This window comes from Leptonotus elevatus, chromosome 12 (genome assembly GCF_054856555.1).
Source record: "Leptonotus elevatus isolate MCC_2025b chromosome 12, RoL_Lele_1.0, whole genome shotgun sequence".
In the NCBI taxonomy this organism is placed as follows: Eukaryota; Metazoa; Chordata; class Actinopteri; order Syngnathiformes; family Syngnathidae; genus Leptonotus; species Leptonotus elevatus.
In genome coordinates this window covers 8,053,935-8,075,091 of record NC_141250.1, presented here as the reverse complement: position 1 = coordinate 8,075,091, position 21,157 = coordinate 8,053,935, and the positions used below count along the sequence as shown (strand labels likewise).

Here is a 21,157-nt window from a genome sequence, read left to right as displayed (position 1 = left end):
ATAATTCATATCTTGATGACAAAATGGAGGTACATGAAGGAAGAACAAAATGGTCAAATAAACGTCACGTTGAAGCAGAGCGAGCGCCACTCCCGACTTGGCATATACATTACAGCCGTTAAACATCCTTGGCGTCTTCTTTTGGACACGCGCGAGTCTTGAAATGCTTCTGTGTGTACGAGATTTGTTTGAGGAACGAAGCCAGCTTTGCTTCCGTCTGGACGGGGCCTAAAAAGAAAGCCAGGAATGAAAAACACATAGTAATGAGAGACACCTGGACAAGACACACTTGGCTTGGGGAGCTGATTGGATGACACCAGGGGCCGGAAACACAGGAGGACATGATAAAACTTGACGGGGAATTGACATAGGGAGACACACAAGGAAAACATGATGAATAAACCAAAACACCATGACAATAGAAAGGCTATTTTAAAGATGTTTTTGGGCAAAATCCTACGTAGAGCTAAGTAGAGCCCCAGAAGATTATTATTATTATCGTAAATGCATCATGCAGCTCTTACATTTTTCAGGTGTACCTAATGAAGTGGATCTTGAGGCTCTCCCATTCATCACACACGCGATTTATTGCAAGACAAGTACGATGTATGTAATAAAATCATGGTCATGTGCTGATGAAATAATGCTTCCCTTTTGCGGCATCGTTGCGAGCGGGAGATATAATGCGGCCCGGCTCTCCCTGTATCCCCGTCACCCGCCCCATCACAGCCTCGGGCTAGAGCAGCCCCTGGAACGAGGGACGGAGGAACCCATGTGAAGCCAACGCATAATGAGAAGTTACATCCTGTCTTGCCTTTTTACAATAAGATTGTCAGTGCTTGTCAGTCTCGCCGATGAGTGCGCTTTACATGCTAATTTAGATTTCATTAAGACCCGCCCCCTTGGTTACTGTTGCTGAGTCTGTCAACTTTCAGAACAAAGACATTTACACTTGATTCTTGAAAAAGTACAAGTTTAATTTCTGTGTTTTTCTTGTGTTACATTTTTTTTCTTATCGCAACTTTTATTTTTTTACAATAAATACTTTTAGTGCGATCAGAACCATCATATTCTCTTTTACTCCAGTTCATGTTCTGCATAGCAGAGGTCTACTGACCATATGTGCAATGTGAGCAGATCATCCAGGTTCCTTTATTGCCAGTGTTGTCCTTGAGGGGATCAAGCCTGTGATAGTCACACAGATGTCTTGGCTGCCGTTTCTCTTTTGGAGGACTAATCCATACGCTGCACCAAGCCCCTTTGGATTTAAAAGAACTCGCGTTGGCCATGTACTCCTCTTCTATTCCTGTCATTATGCGTGCCTGGAAAACACAGAGGGGAAAAAGTGTTTCTTCTGTAGCGCTTCCAAACTGAATAAGAATATAAAGCAAAAGGCAATATTATGACTATGGCGATGCGTGACACAGTCGGTCAGCGCAAGCTGTGAAGTATGCGGCAAAGGACAGGAATTAAATTGATTGTCAGGAAAACCGCGGCCATCAACTTTGATGCGTTTTGTGCTGAGAATTCGGTCGGCGGTTCAGATCTTCCCCCCAAAAAGGCAGCGACCAGAGGCTGGCGTAGACTAGAAGGACCCCGTAGAGGCGGAATGATGCCAAACCATTATAAAATAATTCAGAGAACACTTCCAAGTATGTCGCTGGCCAGAAAGCCACATGATCAGCCAGTCAAAAACAGCGCTACTATAAAAACATCTTGCTGAAAACTTGATTGATGCACAAATATTTCCTTTGTAGGACACATTCAACTGTAGGTGACCTTTTAACAGCAGCTGGTGGATAAATTCAAATATCAGAACTATCCAGAATGATACCAATGTATAGTGAATTATATAGCAGTTCATCGTTTTTTAACCATATAAATCATGAACCATGAAATATATGAGAGAAAATTCTGATTCTTTGTAAATAGAATATTTATAAGTCCTTTTGAACAAATAATAATTATTATTAATTTTTTTAAATCAACGTCCACATGACTTTTGATTTGTGTCCTATTTAATACATCCGGTTACAATACCTTTAATTCACACGTTTATAACTGTCAAAAATATAATAATAAACAGACAAATCAAACATATTAGCATTTCCAAAAATCAGAAAGAACATTTCCCACTATTAATAAGTATAGGTGTCTCTCCTTTCTCAATTGGGGCGATCTTGCATGGTCGCTGGAAAAGCCATCAGCTGGGTGATACTGCCCTCTAATGGATTATCCGCGCAATGCATGTATCCGATCATATACGCCAGGGTTTTAATGGGAAAAAACATTATACTCATGAAATAGAGGGCTCAAAATGTCTTGTATATAATATGATACATTTCGTGTTATAGGGTTAAGTAGATTTTGAAGCAAATGTCTTTACAGGAATATGTTTTTCAGTATACATGCAAACCTGAATTTAGGGTTGCGTGTTCGGTGTAGTGCAGCAACAACATGTTAGTTGTCAAATTCTACCCGACACTGCGTGCAGCATGCAATGAAAGGAAGAAGATACAAAGAAGATCCCCAACTTATCTCCAGAAATAGTCGTCGACTATTTGTTGGTGTTCCCAGAGAGTAGAAAGAATTTACCAATGGGAATTGTAGTCTACTGATCGTATTTGATATGACGCCGTTGTGGGAGTGGACACAGCTGCACGGCTTTCCGGCCAATTGAAACGGCTGTTCTTGTCCATTTTAATTGGGCACAGGAGAGGCACACAATCTACACGGCAGAAGCAAAAATGGATCATGCAAGAGGTCGAAATGCAAAACGTTTATTTATAAGGAGGAGCCAGGGCTATCATAGATCACTGCTGCGAAATTGGCACTTCGAGACTACCTTCCTCACTGATACTATGTGTCCGGGTTTGATTTTAAAGCAATACAAATGGCAGACAAAAACTGGAAGAATAAGAAATTTGAGCAACATTGCCAGCTAGTGGTTTGGCATGCACATTACAGAGGTTTTAGCCGCTCGAAATGGATTGTATTCACAATGAGTTTGTCGGGCATGTGTACGTTTTCACTTCTGAAGACAAAAGTTTCCTGTTCTTAATTTGGAATTGAACAATTGTACAATATTTCTACGTTGTGGCGTTCAAGCATCAAATTTACCGCTCCTGACTCGATAGACACTTCGGCAAAGTTGAGGAGCAGCAGCCGTGGCATTCCCTCATCAGAATTCTTGACACTTTCGAAGCAAGCCACTTTTTTTTTGTCAGTTTCTTTTAGACCCCCCTCCTATTTTTTTCTTCTCCTTCTGCATGTTTTCTCCCCTCAGCCCCTTTCCAACTTCTGCCAAGATTTCCACTCTGTAGCCCAGACAGCCTCAACCTTGACTCAGGGCCACCCCATTCTCTCAGCGGCCAACTATTTCACCGACCGCAGCTTTAACTTCACTGCTCCGCCTTTCGGCCCGCCAGAATGCACGCGGCACCACTCGGGGGTCTTTCTGGGAAACCGCGGTATGAGAAGAGAGAGGGGCCGATCCGACATCCAAGGCCCCCAAAAGACACATACGTCAGTGCAGGCAGCGGCCCCGCAGGAGTCGTTCGCGTTGGTTACTGTGGTTTTAAATGCTTCTCGGCATACGGTGGAGGTGTGACTTATTGGACAGCCAACAGAAGAAAAAATTATACTGGACATGACTCAACACATTTATCCAAGTGTCGAGCGCATTGGCTGATTTGTTAAATAATCTGTCACATTGCACGACGGAAACTTTTTAAAATGCTGAATTCAAGAGGAAGCTTTTTAGTGGTGTTTCACAAACGATTTTGGGACGAGATACCGTTTGGCTAGCCTGGAAACCAGAGTCACTGTCGGCATCAAGAGCATTTCTGAGGCGGGGCAGACCTTACCAAACAGACAGCTGTTTGTTTTTGATAAAATGCTGTGATTGTTGTTTTTTTCTTCTTCTTCTTTTTTTTTGGTTCTTCATTGTCCCCCTAATTTATGAACACACTTCTACCTGTTTCTTATTACGACCTTACTCTGACTGCAAACCCCCAAAACAAGCTCTTAGTTTAACTAAAAACAAAGATCATGTAACAATTTTTACTTATATTTTGAAGTTTAATTCAATTCAGCTATCATTGAGTACATGCTACAAGTTGAAGTCTTCAGGAAGATTTTATTACAATTCTAAGCGATAGTTACAAATTCCGACATATTCTGTGTACCTTAAACGCATCAGTAGTTGGAGCAGAAGCTGCATGCCCTGTCCCAATGGAAGAGGAACATTTGTTTTACCGGAGATTTTTGCCGCGGCGAAAGTGGATGGAAAGGATCGCGTTCTTTATGAAACTGAGGGGGACATCTTCCCCGCGTCCTCAGAACCAACTGCGCCCAAATGTCAGACTTTATCGTAGTTGCGAGGCTGATTACAACTTGCGTCACTACATTTCAATTGCAGCATGCTCTGTGATCATGTCTACAATATCTATCAAATAAAGGCATTCGTTTTGCTTGAGTTTTCTGCATTCGATGACCTTGGCTTTTGTTTACTGTGAGTGAGACTACGTAAATACAAACAGAGAGACCAACTTACCGACCGCAGGTGTAGTGGCGAGCGACCTGGCAGAATGGGACCCGTCTCGTAGTATGACGTCATCCAAGGATAACGTAATAATAATTTGTTTTATGTAAATTATGTTGCTGAATTGTAGTTTTGAAAGGCAACAAAACTACTTTCACAAACTATTAAAAAAAGTATATAAAATAGATAGATAAATAAATAAATAAATGGACAAAGGGGCACTTTGGGCAACCATATATATATATATATATATATATATGTTTTTATTTCCATTTATATTAAAAAAATAATTTAATTTTCAAATTATATTTTTTTACATCCGTTTTTATTTTCACTTTTAGTCATTTATTTATTTAGATTTTTGGCTGCTTTGGTCCTCCATCCAATGACTTCACATTATGATAGCTCACATAAAAAAAAAATCAGTTTACCTTGATCATTTGTCTTCATATAAGATATATACAGAGAATTACATTTTTATGACTGTTTTAAATGTTTGTGAATGAAAAAAAAAGAAGAGGCTTTACCCAGGGTGTTACTCAACTTCTGCTTCTGGCCCAACAGTTCCTGCTCAGTGTCGGTATCATATCGGGCAGCAAGATTTAATGTAATGTATATAAAAAGTGAAATATTTATTTTTCAAATGTGTCCATGTTTTCCCGTTCGAACCAGTAGCGTCAATCTTCATGATTGGCAGTCATGGCAGCCAATCGGAGCCAGTGTGTTTGTACTCAAACAAAGGCAAACCTTGCGGGGTTTTGTGTGTGTGTCAGTTATCAGTTTAAGTGCAATACTTTTTTTGTAGAGTTTATCATTACCTGACCATTCGACTAATTTCAAATGTTTTTGAAAATAAAATAAATCAGAATTATTAGATATTTATTTTTATTTTTTTAAAGTATTGAGTTACTTTGCCCAGTAATGAGTTTGTTAGGTTTCGGAGAACGGGTAGGTTGGATCCCACAAGCATAGACCAGGAGAGGATACAAAAAGGTTGTTTCGTACAGAAAAAAAGATTAAATAAGTAACACAAAAGGCGCTGGCAAAAACACTTGCAAACGGCAAGGGAAAAATTGAGACAACAAAAAAATCACTTGTTATAATAAAACGAGCAACGAAGATACTATTACATGAGCGCACAAAACTACAAAACTACTTACATGCGTAAAGACTATGGTAACATAAGCACAGGAACTAAGAAAGGGCTAGGAAAAACATTTTGCGCAATAACAGCCAGCCAGGTGAATCTTCTGGCACCCGATGCTGTTGCTCAGTCCATTTTAAAGTCCTTTAATCCTTGACGCGCTTCAGGTGTGGCACTAGTGGGACACGCCCCCTCACTCGCTCACTGGAAAAACACCAGACACAGAACAGAACTGAGAGCAGGAGCATGACAGAGTTACTTTCATTATGAAGTAATTTCATTACAAACTCAGTTACTTTTTAAAGAAAGTAATTAGTAACTATAAGTAATTACTTTAACAAAGTAACATTCTCAACACTGGTGTCGTATGTGTCATAGCAGCTAGCTAGCAGATATTTCCCCACATAAAACCGGCTTGAAATTCTGATTTGCTTGAATGTTGTAACACAATGCACGCTATAAAAAGTGAATTTACAAAATTGACTCCATCAATCTGATTGACATGAAATTTCTCATATACCAGAAGTTAACTGTAACTTGTATTTAAATTCAAAATGTTAGACCAAAATAAACATAGACAAAGGACTTTCTTTCCCCGTCCACTATCAAATTCAACAACTTGATCTGCTGACATTCTTGCACGACATCAGATTTCAACTTGTAAACAAAGAAGTTGGTAAAAGAGTCATGTGTGGCACTTTTCGCTGACACAGTAATATTTGTGGATTTGTGTGGATGAAGGGGAATACATTTGTGTGCGTGTGTTTTCTTTTTTTGAGCAGCAAGGGCCCACACTAACCACCCTGGGGTCTTGTTATCCTCCCCTATGTCTGAGCTCTGGGGGCCACGCTAATGAATCCTCCCGTTGTAGAAGCTCCTCCGGCTCCAGTCGGGATATCTACAGGGCTCAACTACCTGAGCCGCCCTCCTCCTTCTCCCTTCCACCTAGACTACAGGTCTAGCTGCAGCATGAATGAAGGCGGGCTGCGATGGAGACAGAGAGGTGTAGGTGATCGCACTGAATAATTGATGCGCACAGTTCACTCAGGAACACTCTCAGACCTCCCCCCTCCCCACCCACCCACCCACACACACACTCTACTATACACACACACTTTTTCTCACACTGATTGTAAGGAGAAACATGCCGATCTTGTGCTATGTGGCTGAAAAATGGGAACTACTGTCGACTCCCCAATGCTCACCGTTGAATTTCTCCCTACTCTCTCAGCTTAATATGCGCTTCAAATGATTCTTGCATGACATCTCACCGGGAGAGAACAGAGAAGCATAATTTGAGTTAGTATTTAAAAAGTCGAACAACAGTTTATTCCGACTGGCGTGAAATCTTTTATACACAAAAAAGATTAAGCGCAAAATGTAAAAATTCTAACACCCATTATCCTATAAATTTGATTGACTTGAAATTTCACGCATCAGTCGAGCTTAACACCATTACTGGACCATGAACTTCCACCAGATGGGACCCCTGGGTCTGTGATTCAACCCAACAGGTCACACCAGTCACACTTTAAATTAGATCGACTTGACATTTAATGAAAACTTTAAGAATCTATCGACTGTATCAAGGTGTACATTTTGTTGCTCATCCATCCTTGGGGGAGGTTTTCACTCTACTGAGATTCGTTCCAGTTTTATGACTGTTCCAACTACGGTTACATTAATCATTTTTCTTAACCTCATATAAAACTTAACAAAGGGTTTGTTCTATTCTAAAAGTGACTGTTTAGTAAATATGAAACACTCCACACAAATCCAAATGGTGATTCATCACTCTGAGGACAGAGTTGAACTCGATAGCATAATATTATTAGCTTGTTAGCATACATGTTGAGTTGATACTATCTACAAATAATATAAAGATAAAACCTATTTTTATAATGTCTTATTATGTTGGGCAAAAACAACACCTAAGTGTTGTCCGTAAAAGCTCCAATGCCATCAAACTGAGGAAACACGCCTTGTTAATGAGGCCCGGCGAGACGGGGCACTGCAGCTACAGAACACTATTGACTTGATAGCTTTGGTGTTATTGATAGGATACAACATCACCTTTCTCATTGGAAATAAATGAAACTGCTGTCATCATAAAACATTTATTAACAGTACAGGAAATGTTTGATGTTAAAGTCTAGACAATGCTAACTTACTAGCTAAAAAAAAACACACACACACACGCACTTGTGGAATGTACCCCAGCAGAGGGATGTGTGTTTATGGGAGCATTTTGGCATGAAGAGGAACGGTCCTGCTCCAGTGCATAGTAGAAAAATGACGGGTTGCACTGAAGCAGGGGTATATCCTCAGTCAGAGGGTGAAAAGTATACCATGAATTTCATATATATATATTTTTCATCACATGGGCCTCAGTAGACCTCATTCCATCCAGCACCAGGCGATTCACAGTCTCAGCAGAAAAGACTGAGACGGTGTGCATGTGTCACAGTGCTTATTGACCAACTCGTCTTGAACGAGGAAACCAGAGTGAGTGTCAAGACTGCTAAGTTAACTGCTGGCTAGCTGTGATATGTTTGGCATTTGTAAAGCAGGTTTCTGCTTCTTGTCTTTGTTCCCGAGGGCTTGAGCTGGTATTGAGCAAATCTTTATGAACTAAAGACTTTTATTTGGACCTTTTATGACAGACAAGATCAAACGATAAGTAAAGATGTAGACAGCTATGTTAGCTTGCTAGCTAAATCACATGCCCTTCATTTCCCGTCTTTGCTCGCATTCCCATTGGCTTGTTAAGACTTTAAGTTGCACAATTTTTTAAAATATTAAATGACTTGATTTAAAATCTTCTGTCACCAGTATGTTGCATTTTAATCCTTCTGTAGACTGTTCATTTCTCATATTTATTGCTGAGTGGCTAGCTGCTATATAGTTGTCACACTTATTTCTTTTTCTACCCATTCACATTGCCTTGGTACAAGTCTTAGCCGGAAATTGTATTGATCAGCTTTTTGTCAACAAAGGAGCTTGATTTGGACCTTTTGTGTCCAGTGTGGTGCATGTAAAATCTCGGATCGATGTCCGCAGATGACAGAACACAGTTGTGTTTCTATTCACACTCTAATTAGAAGAGCATGTCCCGGGGAACATCTCGCAAAGCCTGTGACTCATTCGCTGACAACCCAAATGTGAGAGCCGCAACTGTGGCGAGGTTTTTTTCCCTCTTTTTTTTTTCTTGCGGTGAATACGTAGCGCGAGCATTCCTCCCCGGGCTGCGCATTAGGCCGGATGCCATGCACCTTCGCCCACATGCCTCCCACCACCCGGCGCCCATGTATATAAATATATAGAGAGGACCCAAGCTGCAAGCATGCAGATAAAGACTCATCTCATTGATGTCGCACAAGCTCGCTGTTTGAAAAAAGGAACGTCTCTGACAAATCAGATTAACCAATATGAATGTGAAGCGTCAGGTATTACATGCAAATGTGCGGATACAAGTGTGCGCGGCCGTAACACCTGTTTGAATGTTTCTTCAAGCAAAAACACTGTCACGACATCACAGCTTCCAGGAGACATGCTTATGATTAGGTCGACCTCTTTGAACGGCACACAATTTATTATACCCCAGCACAAGGAATTGATTTCATCACCATTTCTGTTACTTATTACTTGGCAGAACTATACAAAACTACAATTTGTCATTTCTAGTGGAAGAGTGTCTCATCAGCCAATGTAATTAGTTTTCTAGTTGTTATGTTAGTTTGTAGTAAAATGCAACAATTACTGCTCGGGCTCATTAAAATGAGTACTATATAAATACAGTAGCAATAAATCAAGGTTTTCTGTTTCTATATGTGCCCTGTGACTGATTGCAACCAGTCCAGGGTGTAGTCTGCCTTCACTCCAGGTCATCTGGCGTAGCCGCCAACACCCCATGATCCTGAACAGAATAACGGCCTTTTCACACTGCACTTGGTTTTCTTGGTGTTTGCTACAGACTGCAAGCTCGCCCAAATTTGGAAGTGCCTACAGGGAGGCTTCTCCTGCTAAAATCTGCTAAACTCTCAAATCACTCCACCAGACCCTTTCCTATTGGATGCGCCTTCTAATGTAGTATATTACCACGATCCTGTTCTTAGATTGAGTATTTTCAATTTGAGGGCGGGTCGTGCTGCAGCATGGGCCCACCTTGCATGCCGTGCCGTCATGTGACATGTTCTGACCTCGTGCCCTCTACTTATGGAGTATAATGCACATACTCATTATAAAAAATAAATAAATGAATTGATCCATAAATAGTCAAATTAGCCAAACCATTAAAATGCGCACAGTTATCACGGCTATTTACGGCTCTTTGACCCAGAATACAGTGGAACCCGCATCTTTGTGGTTTGGCACAGGCGGATTTGTATTTGTAACTTTTTTTTCTTTTGCCAACCCTAGTTTTCTGGAAAACAAAATTGTTTGACTGTGTTTTGGGCTGGGTCATTGGGTTTATTGTGTTGTTATGGTGCTTATCTTTCCCTTGAGATAATGATGTCGTCAGTTGCTATGCAGTTGTTAGGGTCATCTGGCATAGTCATTCTAGATCACCAAATGATTCCTGATCGCCACTGCTCTCTGCTTCCTCTGGGGGATAGTTCCAATGCGGAGAACAAAATTCACCCTACTTAGGTGTGTGTTAATCACGTGTACTTTAACTCTTATTTCGTCATATAAGCCTTTATTTTGTCATATAGACTTGTGCCTTGCCCTAGCAGGAGTTTCTGAGTATGCAAGATTTTTCTTCCATATGTTCAAGGTTGCTTCCACGCATCCAACCCTGCTCTCTCAATTGAGGTTTCTCAGTCAAGGTTTCTCCGTCAAGTGTTTTCTTCGAGGCCATCTGAATCCAGCCCTGCTCTCTGTTGTTGCTTTTTATTTGTACATATAAAGACACTGAGCTCTTAAATAAAAAGAAAAAAAGAAAAAGAAAAAAGAAAAAAGAAAGACACTGAGTTTACCAACTCCTGTGTCTTGTCTATATTTGGGTTCTAATTCCTCAGCTCATTATTGATTGTATATCCCCACTTATTCATGAATCTTAAAAAAGAAAAAAAATGCAATTATAATGCATTTTAATTATAAGCAGCTTTTTGTGGGCCAGCCCGGTCCCAATCCCTGGCGAATAACAGGTGTCCACTCTACTGTGTTATTTCTGTTTTTGCTAAGATAAAAAAAAACAAAACGATTTTTAAAAACATTTGTTAGATGAATATTGCATAAAACTTGAAGACAAAATTCAGGCCTATGCAGGAGAGGGGTATCTATATGAATATACAAAACGGTATGTGTAAATGTCTGTGGGAATTCAAACCCCACTCCGTCATCTGGTTTTTATCAAGGAGAAAAAGGCAGTTAAAGATGCTGGCAATGATGAGCTCGGCCTGCACTGGCTTGTCTTGCACTTTTTACCCTCCCTACGAAAGTACCCCTCCACCAGCCCCCCTTTTCACCAGCACCTCAAATGAGATCTCCCTTTCCCGGCCTGTTTCTTCTCACTTGCTTTGTCTTTTGCCATTTACTTGCTGCCAGACCTCCACTTTACACAGCCCCACTTCCTCCTCCTCCTTCCTCCCTCCCTCGCCTTGGCAACGGGTCTCCCGGAAAGGTAGAAAGCCTCTGTGTGGTGAAAAACCCAGTGCAGCATCACAGAGGCCAGGCTGGCTACACGTTTAGGTACATGCAGCCAAAAGAGGCTTTCGAGGACATGATCGTGAAAAGGGAGAAAGGGGAGGGGAGGGGGGCGCGGGGGAGAGTCCAAAACAAAACAACCAGCGTTGTCATGACCGCACGTACATGTACGACTTGCAAGCGGCAAGGGAGAGATTGTGCAGCGGTTACATTCAGCCAGAACCCACAGGGGGATCAATAAGGAACATCTGGGGCTGGGGTGGACAGGGCAGCTTTTGTTTGCAGGCCTGACACCTCACCCGCATTCTCTCCAAGCAAGGGAGGACAGGAATGGCTTAAGGGGGGGTGTGGAGGCGTTTGTATTTCTTACCAATGCAGATGATCTACCACCTAGAGACATCGTCATTTGTCAGAAAATGGACAGCAGCAACATTTATAGATGACAATACGTTTGGGGTGTAACGGTAGTGTACATATTTATGTAAACCAAACATTGAATGTGATCTTCAAAGCAGATTCAATTCTAATTTTGATTTCTGATCAAATATTATATATTGATGGTGAGGCATTTGAGAATGATACACTATTAATGGTAAAATTGTATATCTTCATCAAAAGGTTGTGATTTGAAGTGGGCCGGTCGGAGTACTGCAACTCCAGGGCTCAAAATGAGTCCCACTCCCTCCCTCAAGATTGAATGGTTGTCTGTCTTTGCATGTGTCCTGTGATTGACTGGCGACCAATCCAGGGTGGCTTCTTTTGCACAAAGTCAACTGGGATAGGATCCAGTTATCTGCGATCCTGAGGATAGGACAGGATAAGCAGCATAGAAAATGGACGGCTGGATGTTCATATAATGTATTTGTCTCAGAGAGCATCCAGCACCATGAAATGCTCAAAATGCAGACAATTCAGTTTCAGTCATTTTTTTTTCCATCTCGAATTTCAAACTTAATTCGCTGAATATGAACAATCAAGCACAACATTAAAGCACTTAAACACACAGAATTTATTAACCATCCTGTGTTGTTGGGTTGTTGTCATGGTGAACGTGAGTCCATTTTTTGCACTTTCCATAATGGTTGTTTTGTGATGAAAAGCAGAGAAATAAGAGGAGCAGGAAAAAGGGGCCAACATGGATTGTCAGTGTAGCGTTGGAGATGATTCACATTAATAATAGCTTTAACCAGCTAGCATGGCCATAATGCACTTTTTTTCATGTGTACACAATGCGTTTGATATATATATATTTTTTACACTTAACACTCAACAAATACTCTATTTTTTTATTATTATTTTTTTAAATTTATTTATTAACAAAAGTTAAATAAAACTAATACTAAAACTAATAAAAAATAAAGTAAATTTGTAAAGAAAAAAAAACCTAACAAACCCACTCTAAAAACCAATTAGTACTAACTGAAACTTTTTTTTTTATATATACATACTAACTATAATGAAAAAGCTTGTGTTGCTTGTCCTCATTATGTTTTCGGGTGAGCTGGAGGCTATCCCAGCTGACTTTGGGGGGAGAGCTGGAGTACACCCTGAATTGGTTGCAAGTGATCATTTTTTTTCCAATGGTGCTGTGTAGACCCAAGTAGATATCATGCAATGGGAAATAGGATTCTGGACCTCTGCATGGCCTCGCATCAAAAGTGACACTCGGGTGTGTGTCAGTTATGATGAGTCGCAGCACTTCGTCAATCCAGCCAACTGTCTGTAGCCACTAGCCAGCACATGTTGTCTGTGATGAATGTACTCCGTCTCGCTCTTCCTCACACACTTTTTACTCCAAAGTTAAAATGGAGAGAAAGTGTGCGTCCAAAAAGGCTTTTTCACAGGAGAGAAATGGAAAAAGAGATTTGGAGAGTGGATGAAGTGGAAGTAAAAAACAGAGTTGAAGAGAGGGAGGGAAGGAACGGCGAGGTAATGAGGCCAGTGACTGGCTTTACACCTCATCTCGGTGGAAACTAATTGGGAGAGAGCTGCAGGGCACTCATTTGAGCACTCTGCTGGGTAAATGTAGTGCAACCAACTATGAAGGGTAAATCAATGTATTACCTCTGCCGACACCTTGCTTTTTTTCCTCTTCATTCTTGTCCTCGCAATAAGCTATCCAGCTAATAAAAAATTCAATTGACTTGGGCTGTGCTTGTGGGCATACAGCTATCGATCCAAGTAGAACCACCAAAAAGTTCTGCTAGTTAGTCTGAAAGAGATGCCGAAATATTATAACATAGCCTGGAAGTCTGTTAAAAAGTCTTATGTTATGAATTGTCTGCAGTTGGAGGCAGTGCGACTGGACTTCCTGGGTGGTGCGGACATGCTCCATCTTTAAAGCTACAGGAAGAAAAAAAACACACACACAACAGAACCTCACAAGTTGCACAACCCCGAAATTTTAGAGGAACAATTTTTAGGGAGAAAATTACCTCTAAGATTGATCAGAAAGCTGCACAGGTTGAACTTTAACACATGTTGCTACACTTCAGCAAAACTAGGCACGAATGGTTAATCAGTATTGTTTTCATCAACAACGAAGGTAAAATTATTTTATTGACAGTCATTTTTTTCATGACAGTAACTTGACCGTGAGAAGCTAAACATAAAATTGTGATCATTATCTCGACTTTACGTAGATTTTCCATTGCCAGTTTTAAAGCATCTCTTCTGGAAACTACACTGTAAAAAATGTGTAGTACTATTTACTTGAAAAAATTTAGTAAAGTTTTTCCACTCTCAAATTTTACAAGAATCCTTTTTTGTACATTTTACTACTTTATTAAAAAAAAAAAAAGCTATGAAAGCGTTGAGGAATGAAGTCATGACCTTCAGCTTGGGAGACAGACATGTTACCACCTGAGCCATGCCACTCTTGCTGTTTGCCACTATACTGCATTGCTGGTGTGTCCAAAATGAGACCAAAACCAGTCTCTTGGAGGTATGAGGATTCCACCTGACTCCAGCAATATACTAACATACAGAAGGAGTGGCATGGCTCAGGTGGTAGCATGTCTGTCTCCCAAGCTGAAGGTCAGGTCAACACTTACATAGCGTTTATAATAATATATATATATTTTTAATAAACTCGTAAAATTTACTAACAATTCTCCTTGTAAAAGTTACTTAGAATGTCTGAGTGAAAAAACTTTCAAGTAAATATTACTTATTTTTTTAATATTATTATTATTTTTTTATCACAGTGATTAGGTAACGAGCAAGTACATCAATGTTAGGACAGGAAATAAATTAATTTAATAAAATGGCACAAAAAAAAGGTGAACAGAATTGCATCGTTAACTTTATAGTCTTTAGTTAACAAATATGAGTATTCAAGATGAAGTTACTTTTGTGTGAAAAAAATAAAATAATATATATATTTTTTAAATACAATAAAATGCAAATACACAATATGACATGAAATATGATGACATAAAAAGAGAACAAATAAAAATTCAGCAATGTGCACCAATTATTGTATATCTTGTGTGTTTTCTCCCACGGTGGTATGCTGCATTGTGGGAGAAACGGGAAACAAAAGTGCATTGCTACCCCCTGCAGAGAGCCCAAGGGTGGTTTGAAAAAGGCAGCCAGAATTTGGGAGGTCTGAGGTGGGATTTATCCACACCCTCGGGCTGGGGGATATAGTAGGCCTTCACGGACTTATATAAGAAAGGAGTTGTCCGCGCACGCACGCACGCACGCACGCACGCACGCACGCACGCACGCACGCACGCACGCACGCACGCACGCACGCACACACACACACACACACACATAAATTCAATGATGTCGAGAGACAAAAATGAAGCGTATAACCATCAAACAATGCAGCAACCAAACAAAAAGTTGATTATTACATATTATGCACATGTGTATTGAATTGTCTCATCCCGCCTCTCATTGTGCTACTCAGAGGCTCCTGATCGGCACTGTTTAGCCCCACATGCCCCCCAACCCCCTCCTGTACTCTCTTGGCGACGGTGGCTCGCCGCTCGGCCTCCTGGGAAATAGCAGCGGATAAGTTATTCAATTACAGGGCCATTATTGGCCCGCATGCTCTCAGAGGACGCCGCTGATGATGATGCTGTGATTACACCGCCGCTGCTCCTTTATGGCTCTCGAACCACGCAGCCCAGTAGGTGCATTCTTGCACTTCAACATGTTCACTTTGTGGTGCTTTTGTGTGCTAATGCAAATCTTTAAAGTCAAGTGGGAGACAATAAAAGGATAGGGAGGTTAAGGGTAAAAAAATATATAAAGACATGGATGCATTCTAATTCATTTAGTAGATTATCCTACAAAAAGAGAATTTTGTAGAACTTTGTACTATAATAAGTTTAAAAAAAAAGACACCACTGTATATACAGAGTACAGTATGTTAACATAATAATAAAAAGTAAATAGAAGAGAGTAGAAATGTGCTAAGGTTGAACTGTTACGAAAGCAATGGCGTATACTTGTGTCTGCTATCTAGCAGTTTCCTTCCTGGTTTAGGAGGATGATGTAAGATGACGGGAGCATACCATTTGTAATTCCGGCAGGGGGAAAAGTTCCATTGTGACTAAAGCAGGAAAGCAGAGAAAACTTATTGCTCTAATCAAAAACATGTGGCACTATTTTTTAGTTTGACTATTTCTAAGCTACCATGCTACTTCATGGCTCATGAAAGACGACTTTTTTTTTATTTTGTGGAAGGGGAAAGGATTCCATCATGACTCAAAGGGCAAAACAAATAAATCCTTGAATGTTATATTTGTTTTGTTTGTGAGTCAGTTTGTAAGATAGTAATCCTTTTTGATTATTGGGAGATGACAGGAGACGATAGGACCAAATCATATTTATGATGACATTTTTGGAAGTGGGAAATTATCCCATCATAAGTCGAATGGCAAAACAAGAAAAACACATCTTGAAATGTCATTTGATTTAGTTTGTCCATCAATTTATTATTTATTATTAAGTAGACTACTTCCTTTTTTATGGAGGATGACTTAAGACGATAGGAGCTTACCATTTTGTTGTTGTTGGGGAGGGCGGGGGGGGGGGGGGGGGTAGTAACCTTCACTCAAGGGAGTTTTCCGCAATATCAATCTTAGACTGCTCCGCGATGATTTACTCGGGAAAGGCGGGACATGCTATCCAATATTTCGAGCTGATTGGACGATGCAACATTGTGCACGTTTGTTTTGACCAATCACAGCCACGGATGAAAATGTCGTCTTCGTTCTTGTCAAAGGGGGTAAAAAGCACAAACATCTTTACCAGCTAAAAATGCACGAATTGCCTCTCGCTGTTCAACATTCAACAAGGTGAGTAATTCTGCAAGAACAGAATTAATTGCAGTGTCCATCCGTCCATGTTTGGTTTGTTTGTTTGTTTGTTTGTTTGTTTGTTTGCCCCGGCGTCGGCGCTGGCTCCTGGTTTCGCCACAGCTGCATATCCCGCCCCCAAACACAATGTCGCTCTGTGAGTGGTTCGGGGGAAATCAACGGGCTCGGTACAAGTTGTATTCTCCGGAGTTTGTGAACACAAATACCGCGAGAATTCATTTTGATTACTTGATCTCAGCACTGCCTTTTACACCATTGATCATAACATTCTATTAACATGCCTTGAAACATGTGATGGCATTACAGTTTTAGCACTTTCTTGGTTTGATGAATCTTGTCTCTCAGAGAGGACGCACCGTGTAATCCATGCCAATTGGACCTCTGAGTATTCTAATGCTATATGTGGTATCCCGCAAGGATCAGTACTTGGAACACTATTGAGTTTAGCATCTACATGCTTATAAGTAAATCTAACACTAGATTTCACCGTTACTCATGTTACTCAACTATAGATGGCCTTAAATATATAATGAGCCTGCACGATTGCTGTAATCTGGAGGCGTGCCTCGCTGATAATAAACAATGGATGTCCTTCAATATTTTTTCAAGAAGTTTTGGCCCTGCCTGACACTTGTTTAATGACACCACACTGGGTCTTGATAAATGTGGACCTACTATTACCCAAAGTGACTCAGCAAAAAAACCTTGGTGTTATATTTGATTCAAATCTCTTCTTTCAAATGCACATCAAGAATATTACCAGAACTGCTGTTTTTCATCTTTGTCTCACATTGACTATTGTAATGTGCTGCGTTCCGGTCTTCCCATGTCTATTATTAAAAGTCTGCAGTTTGTACAAAATGCTGCAACAAGAATCCTGACGAGGACAAAAAATTTGATCATGTTACCCCAATACTAGCCAACTTGCATTGGCTCACGGTCCATTTGAGATGTGATTTCAAGGTTTTGTTACTTGCTCATAAAATATTAAATGGCTTAGCACCTTCTTATCTTGCCGACTTAGTGGTACTGTACATTCCTTCCCAAAACCTTTGCTCACATTACGATGGTATTTTGGTGAGCCAAAGAAGAAGTCAGCAGGTTCTAGAGTATTTTGTGTTCAGGCTCCAGTGTTCTGGAATGCCCTTTTCATGGAAATTAGAACTGCTACTTAAGTAGAAATCTCAATTTAAGACTTATTTTTATACTCTTGAATTTAGTTAAACTACAAGTAGGTGGTTTAGATCAGGGGATGTTGTTATTATTTGTCAACTGTGGTCCTGTGAAGCAATTTGTGACTCTTTTCTGATTCAGGGCTTTAAAAATAAATTTGACTTGACGTGATTGTGTGTGATTTTAACATACTTAAAATATTTTTGTTTTTGTTTTTTTACTTTACGGTGGAGCAAATTATGCTATCATAAAAAACAAAAAACAAACAAAAAACCCCCCACATCTGTTTGTTAGCTAGCAGGCTACTTCCTGGTTAATGAAATAACAGATATATCTTTTTTCTTCTTCTTCTTCTTCTTCTTTTTAAATTAGAGGCATGCAACATGATTTCATTGTGACTAAACATCAGAACAAAATAAATAATAACAATAATTGAGTGCCATGTTAGCTTGTCTATCTTTTCATTAGCTAGCAGGCTACTTCCTTGTTTATGGGGATCACTTCAGACAATGGGACATTTTAACAGTGATTCAAATGACAAGAAAATGTGTCATATCTGAGGATACAAGTGATTAATCAGAGACAGCAGTCACATGTGTTTTATTGTTTTCTGCAAATAATATCAAAATTGTTGTTTGTATATTAGCTAGTGTCTAATCAATTGTCACAATCAACTCTGCTTTGGGAACACTATTATTGCCAGGAAAAAAAAAGAAACAATGTCACACGAGACAGAAGCAGGGAAGCGCCGACGCCTCAGCGCGCCAACACGTGAGGCGACCGCCCCTTACACACACACGCACACACCCAAAATCCAAACACATCCCTTCTCACGGGACAAGTGAGGTGCTCTTTAAAGTGCTGCCATGATGGGTCTGCCCTATCTAACCAGTGCAGACCCACAGATGCCCTCCCCTGGGGGACGGGCTGGAGGGGAGCAGGGCAGCGGGCCTGGAGCCTCATCTGCTCTGCCCAGAATACAAATAGGTCACACACACACACGCACACACATGCACACACACGCACACACACACTGACCATGAACAAGAAGGGGTTCTGCCAGCTGAATTCCTCCATTAGCCATGATGGGAAGGGCCATCTGGTGTCAGTGTGGTGAAGCAAGCAAGTTAGTGAGTACGCACACATTAAAGAAACACATACAGAGACACGGGCAGCAGAATAGATTTGTTTTATCCCAATGAGACCCTGGCCTGTACGAAGGAGTATTTATTAGGGCCACATTGAAAAGGGAAAAAAATAATTGTACAATGACTGAAAGTTTTTTTTTTTTTTCAAAGAAAACATGTCAGACGTGTGAGGAAAAAAAAAGCCATAATATGCAAAAAAAAAAGAAAAAAAGTTTGATGCGTAAAGATAAAAAGTTGGGGGTAATTGATAGGAACAGTCTTATTATAATGAGAGTGGGAAATAAACCATTCTTTCTTTCCTTTTTTTTTATTTAGAAAAACCTTTTTGGAGAAAGCAAGCAGTGATCTTTAAAAAACAACAACTTGAAACTTGCACTGTTATAAAACACTTTTTTTAAAGAATGAAATTTGTAATTTTCTGAGAATAAAGCAAATTATTTTTACAGTTTTTTATGATTGCTTAAGCACAAAATACAAAACAGAGCTAGGATTTTAAAAACACGACACGCAATTAGCACAACCATGCACACGAGATGCAGAACATCTCACATCCTGTGCAAAATCAATCACTCTTGTCAAAACTCTAAAGACATGTATGTAAACCATCTTATGTTGCCATATGACATAAACATGTGTCATAAGGTTGAACTCGGCTTGAACCAGTTACACACTGCAATGTTTAACTTAATAAACTTAAACTAAATAAAGTACAAATACACAATATGGTCAATGAATCAAACACAAGATCAATGCTACACACTATTGTAAGTCTAGATAGACAATCACAACAAAAATTTGTCCCAACATTATAAGCCCAGAAAACTACTGTACTACCAGTACAGGTTAGATTTACTGTACAAATAAATAAATAAATAAATAAATCGCCGAGTTCAGGGGTAGGCAGCCCTGGTCCTACAGAGCCACACTCCTGTGCATTTTAGATGTCTCCCTCGTCCAACGTAGGTGAGGATCCTTAGCTGGCTGATGAGTTGACCATTTGAATGTTAGAGGAGGGAGACATCCATACCATGCAAGACTGCGGCTCTCTAGGACCCGGGCTGCCTATTTACCTGGCCTTGTTCAATCTGACTAGCGAATTTCATCAACATCTATAGACAATATCCTTATTGGATTTTTAAAATCTTTTTTTTAACCTATTTTCTTGTTGGAAAGTCTAGCCTCCCTAAGCACCAATCCATGGTTGATGACATGATCAACTAGTGTTGCACGAATTATATTAAAAAAAATGTGATCCTCTTCTTCTTTGAGGACGTTCTGCTCCTATTTCAGGTTTTTCCCGGGTCTCCTGTTCATCTTCCACCGATTCTCCCTCTCACACTCACGTTTCTTCCCCGGACTTCTTCCATTTTGGTCGAAAGCATGTGAACTTATCTGCTGCATTCCTGATCCGTTTGTCTACAACAGTGATGTCAAACATACGGCCCGTGGGCCGGATCGGACCCGCAAAAGGGTTTAATCCGGCCCATGAGACAATTTTGTAAAGTAAAATTATTATTATTTTTTTTTATGTCGGACCAATTAATCAGCTGGCCACAATCAAAACATATAAATGTGTAATTTTAATAAGCAGTCCTCAGATGAGCAATGCAACTTGTACACAGAATCGTCCTGGATGTCATTATTTTACACGCAACCTAAAGTTACGGTTTGTTTAAAACATTAAAAAAATCATAGAACGACATAAACGTGTTAAATACGACACAAATTCAATTACTGGTAACACAAATACATATGACAAGCATTAACGTCCTTATAACTTCATTAACTGCACCACACAATGCATTCTGGGAATATATATGCAAAACAGGGAGCTTTAACACGGCTGGAACTCATACAGGCAAAGTGTTCCATTTGCATTGGTGTTATTTTTTGGAACGATTTGATTACAGTTGAGCTCCGTAATTTAGGGCTGGCCCACAAATAGCAAAAATCTGCGTATAATTGACGGCAAATGTTTTTAAGCTATACACCATTATTTCCCTGATCCGGCCCACTTGGTAATATATTTTCCTCCATGCGGCCCCTGAGCTAATATGAGTTTGACACCCCTGGTCTACAATAAAGCAATCATGTGTTGAAATGTGCGTGTGTCACCGTGTGATGATTTGTCAGTCAGTGCTTTGGAATTGGAAGGAAGTGACAT

General features: G+C 40.1%; 1 protein-coding gene across 1 annotated transcript; it reads right to left on the bottom strand.

The window, feature by feature from the left end:
* Nucleotides 1-74: 74 nt before the first annotated feature.
* Nucleotides 75-4,572, bottom strand: LOC147164405 (uncharacterized). Its single transcript, XM_086090489.1, has 3 exons — nt 4,556-4,572; nt 1,118-1,322; nt 75-228 (listed from the first exon to the last, which is right to left on the bottom strand). The coding sequence occupies exons 2-3, from the start codon at nt 1,311-1,313 to the stop codon at nt 119-121; spliced, it is 306 nt and encodes a 101-aa protein (XP_085946615.1). The 5' UTR covers nt 1,314-1,322; nt 4,556-4,572; the 3' UTR covers nt 75-118.
* Between the last annotated feature and the right edge of the window lie 16,585 nt (nt 4,573-21,157).

Coding starts and splice junctions, on each gene's coding strand:
- LOC147164405 (XM_086090489.1), bottom strand. CDS start 1,313: ATGACAGGAATAGAAGAGGAGTACATGGCCAACGCGAGTTCTTTTAAA. Junction 229..1,117: donor CTGCTCACATTGCACATATG/GTCAGTAGACCT, acceptor CTTTCTTTTTAG/GCCCCGTCCAGACGGAAGCA.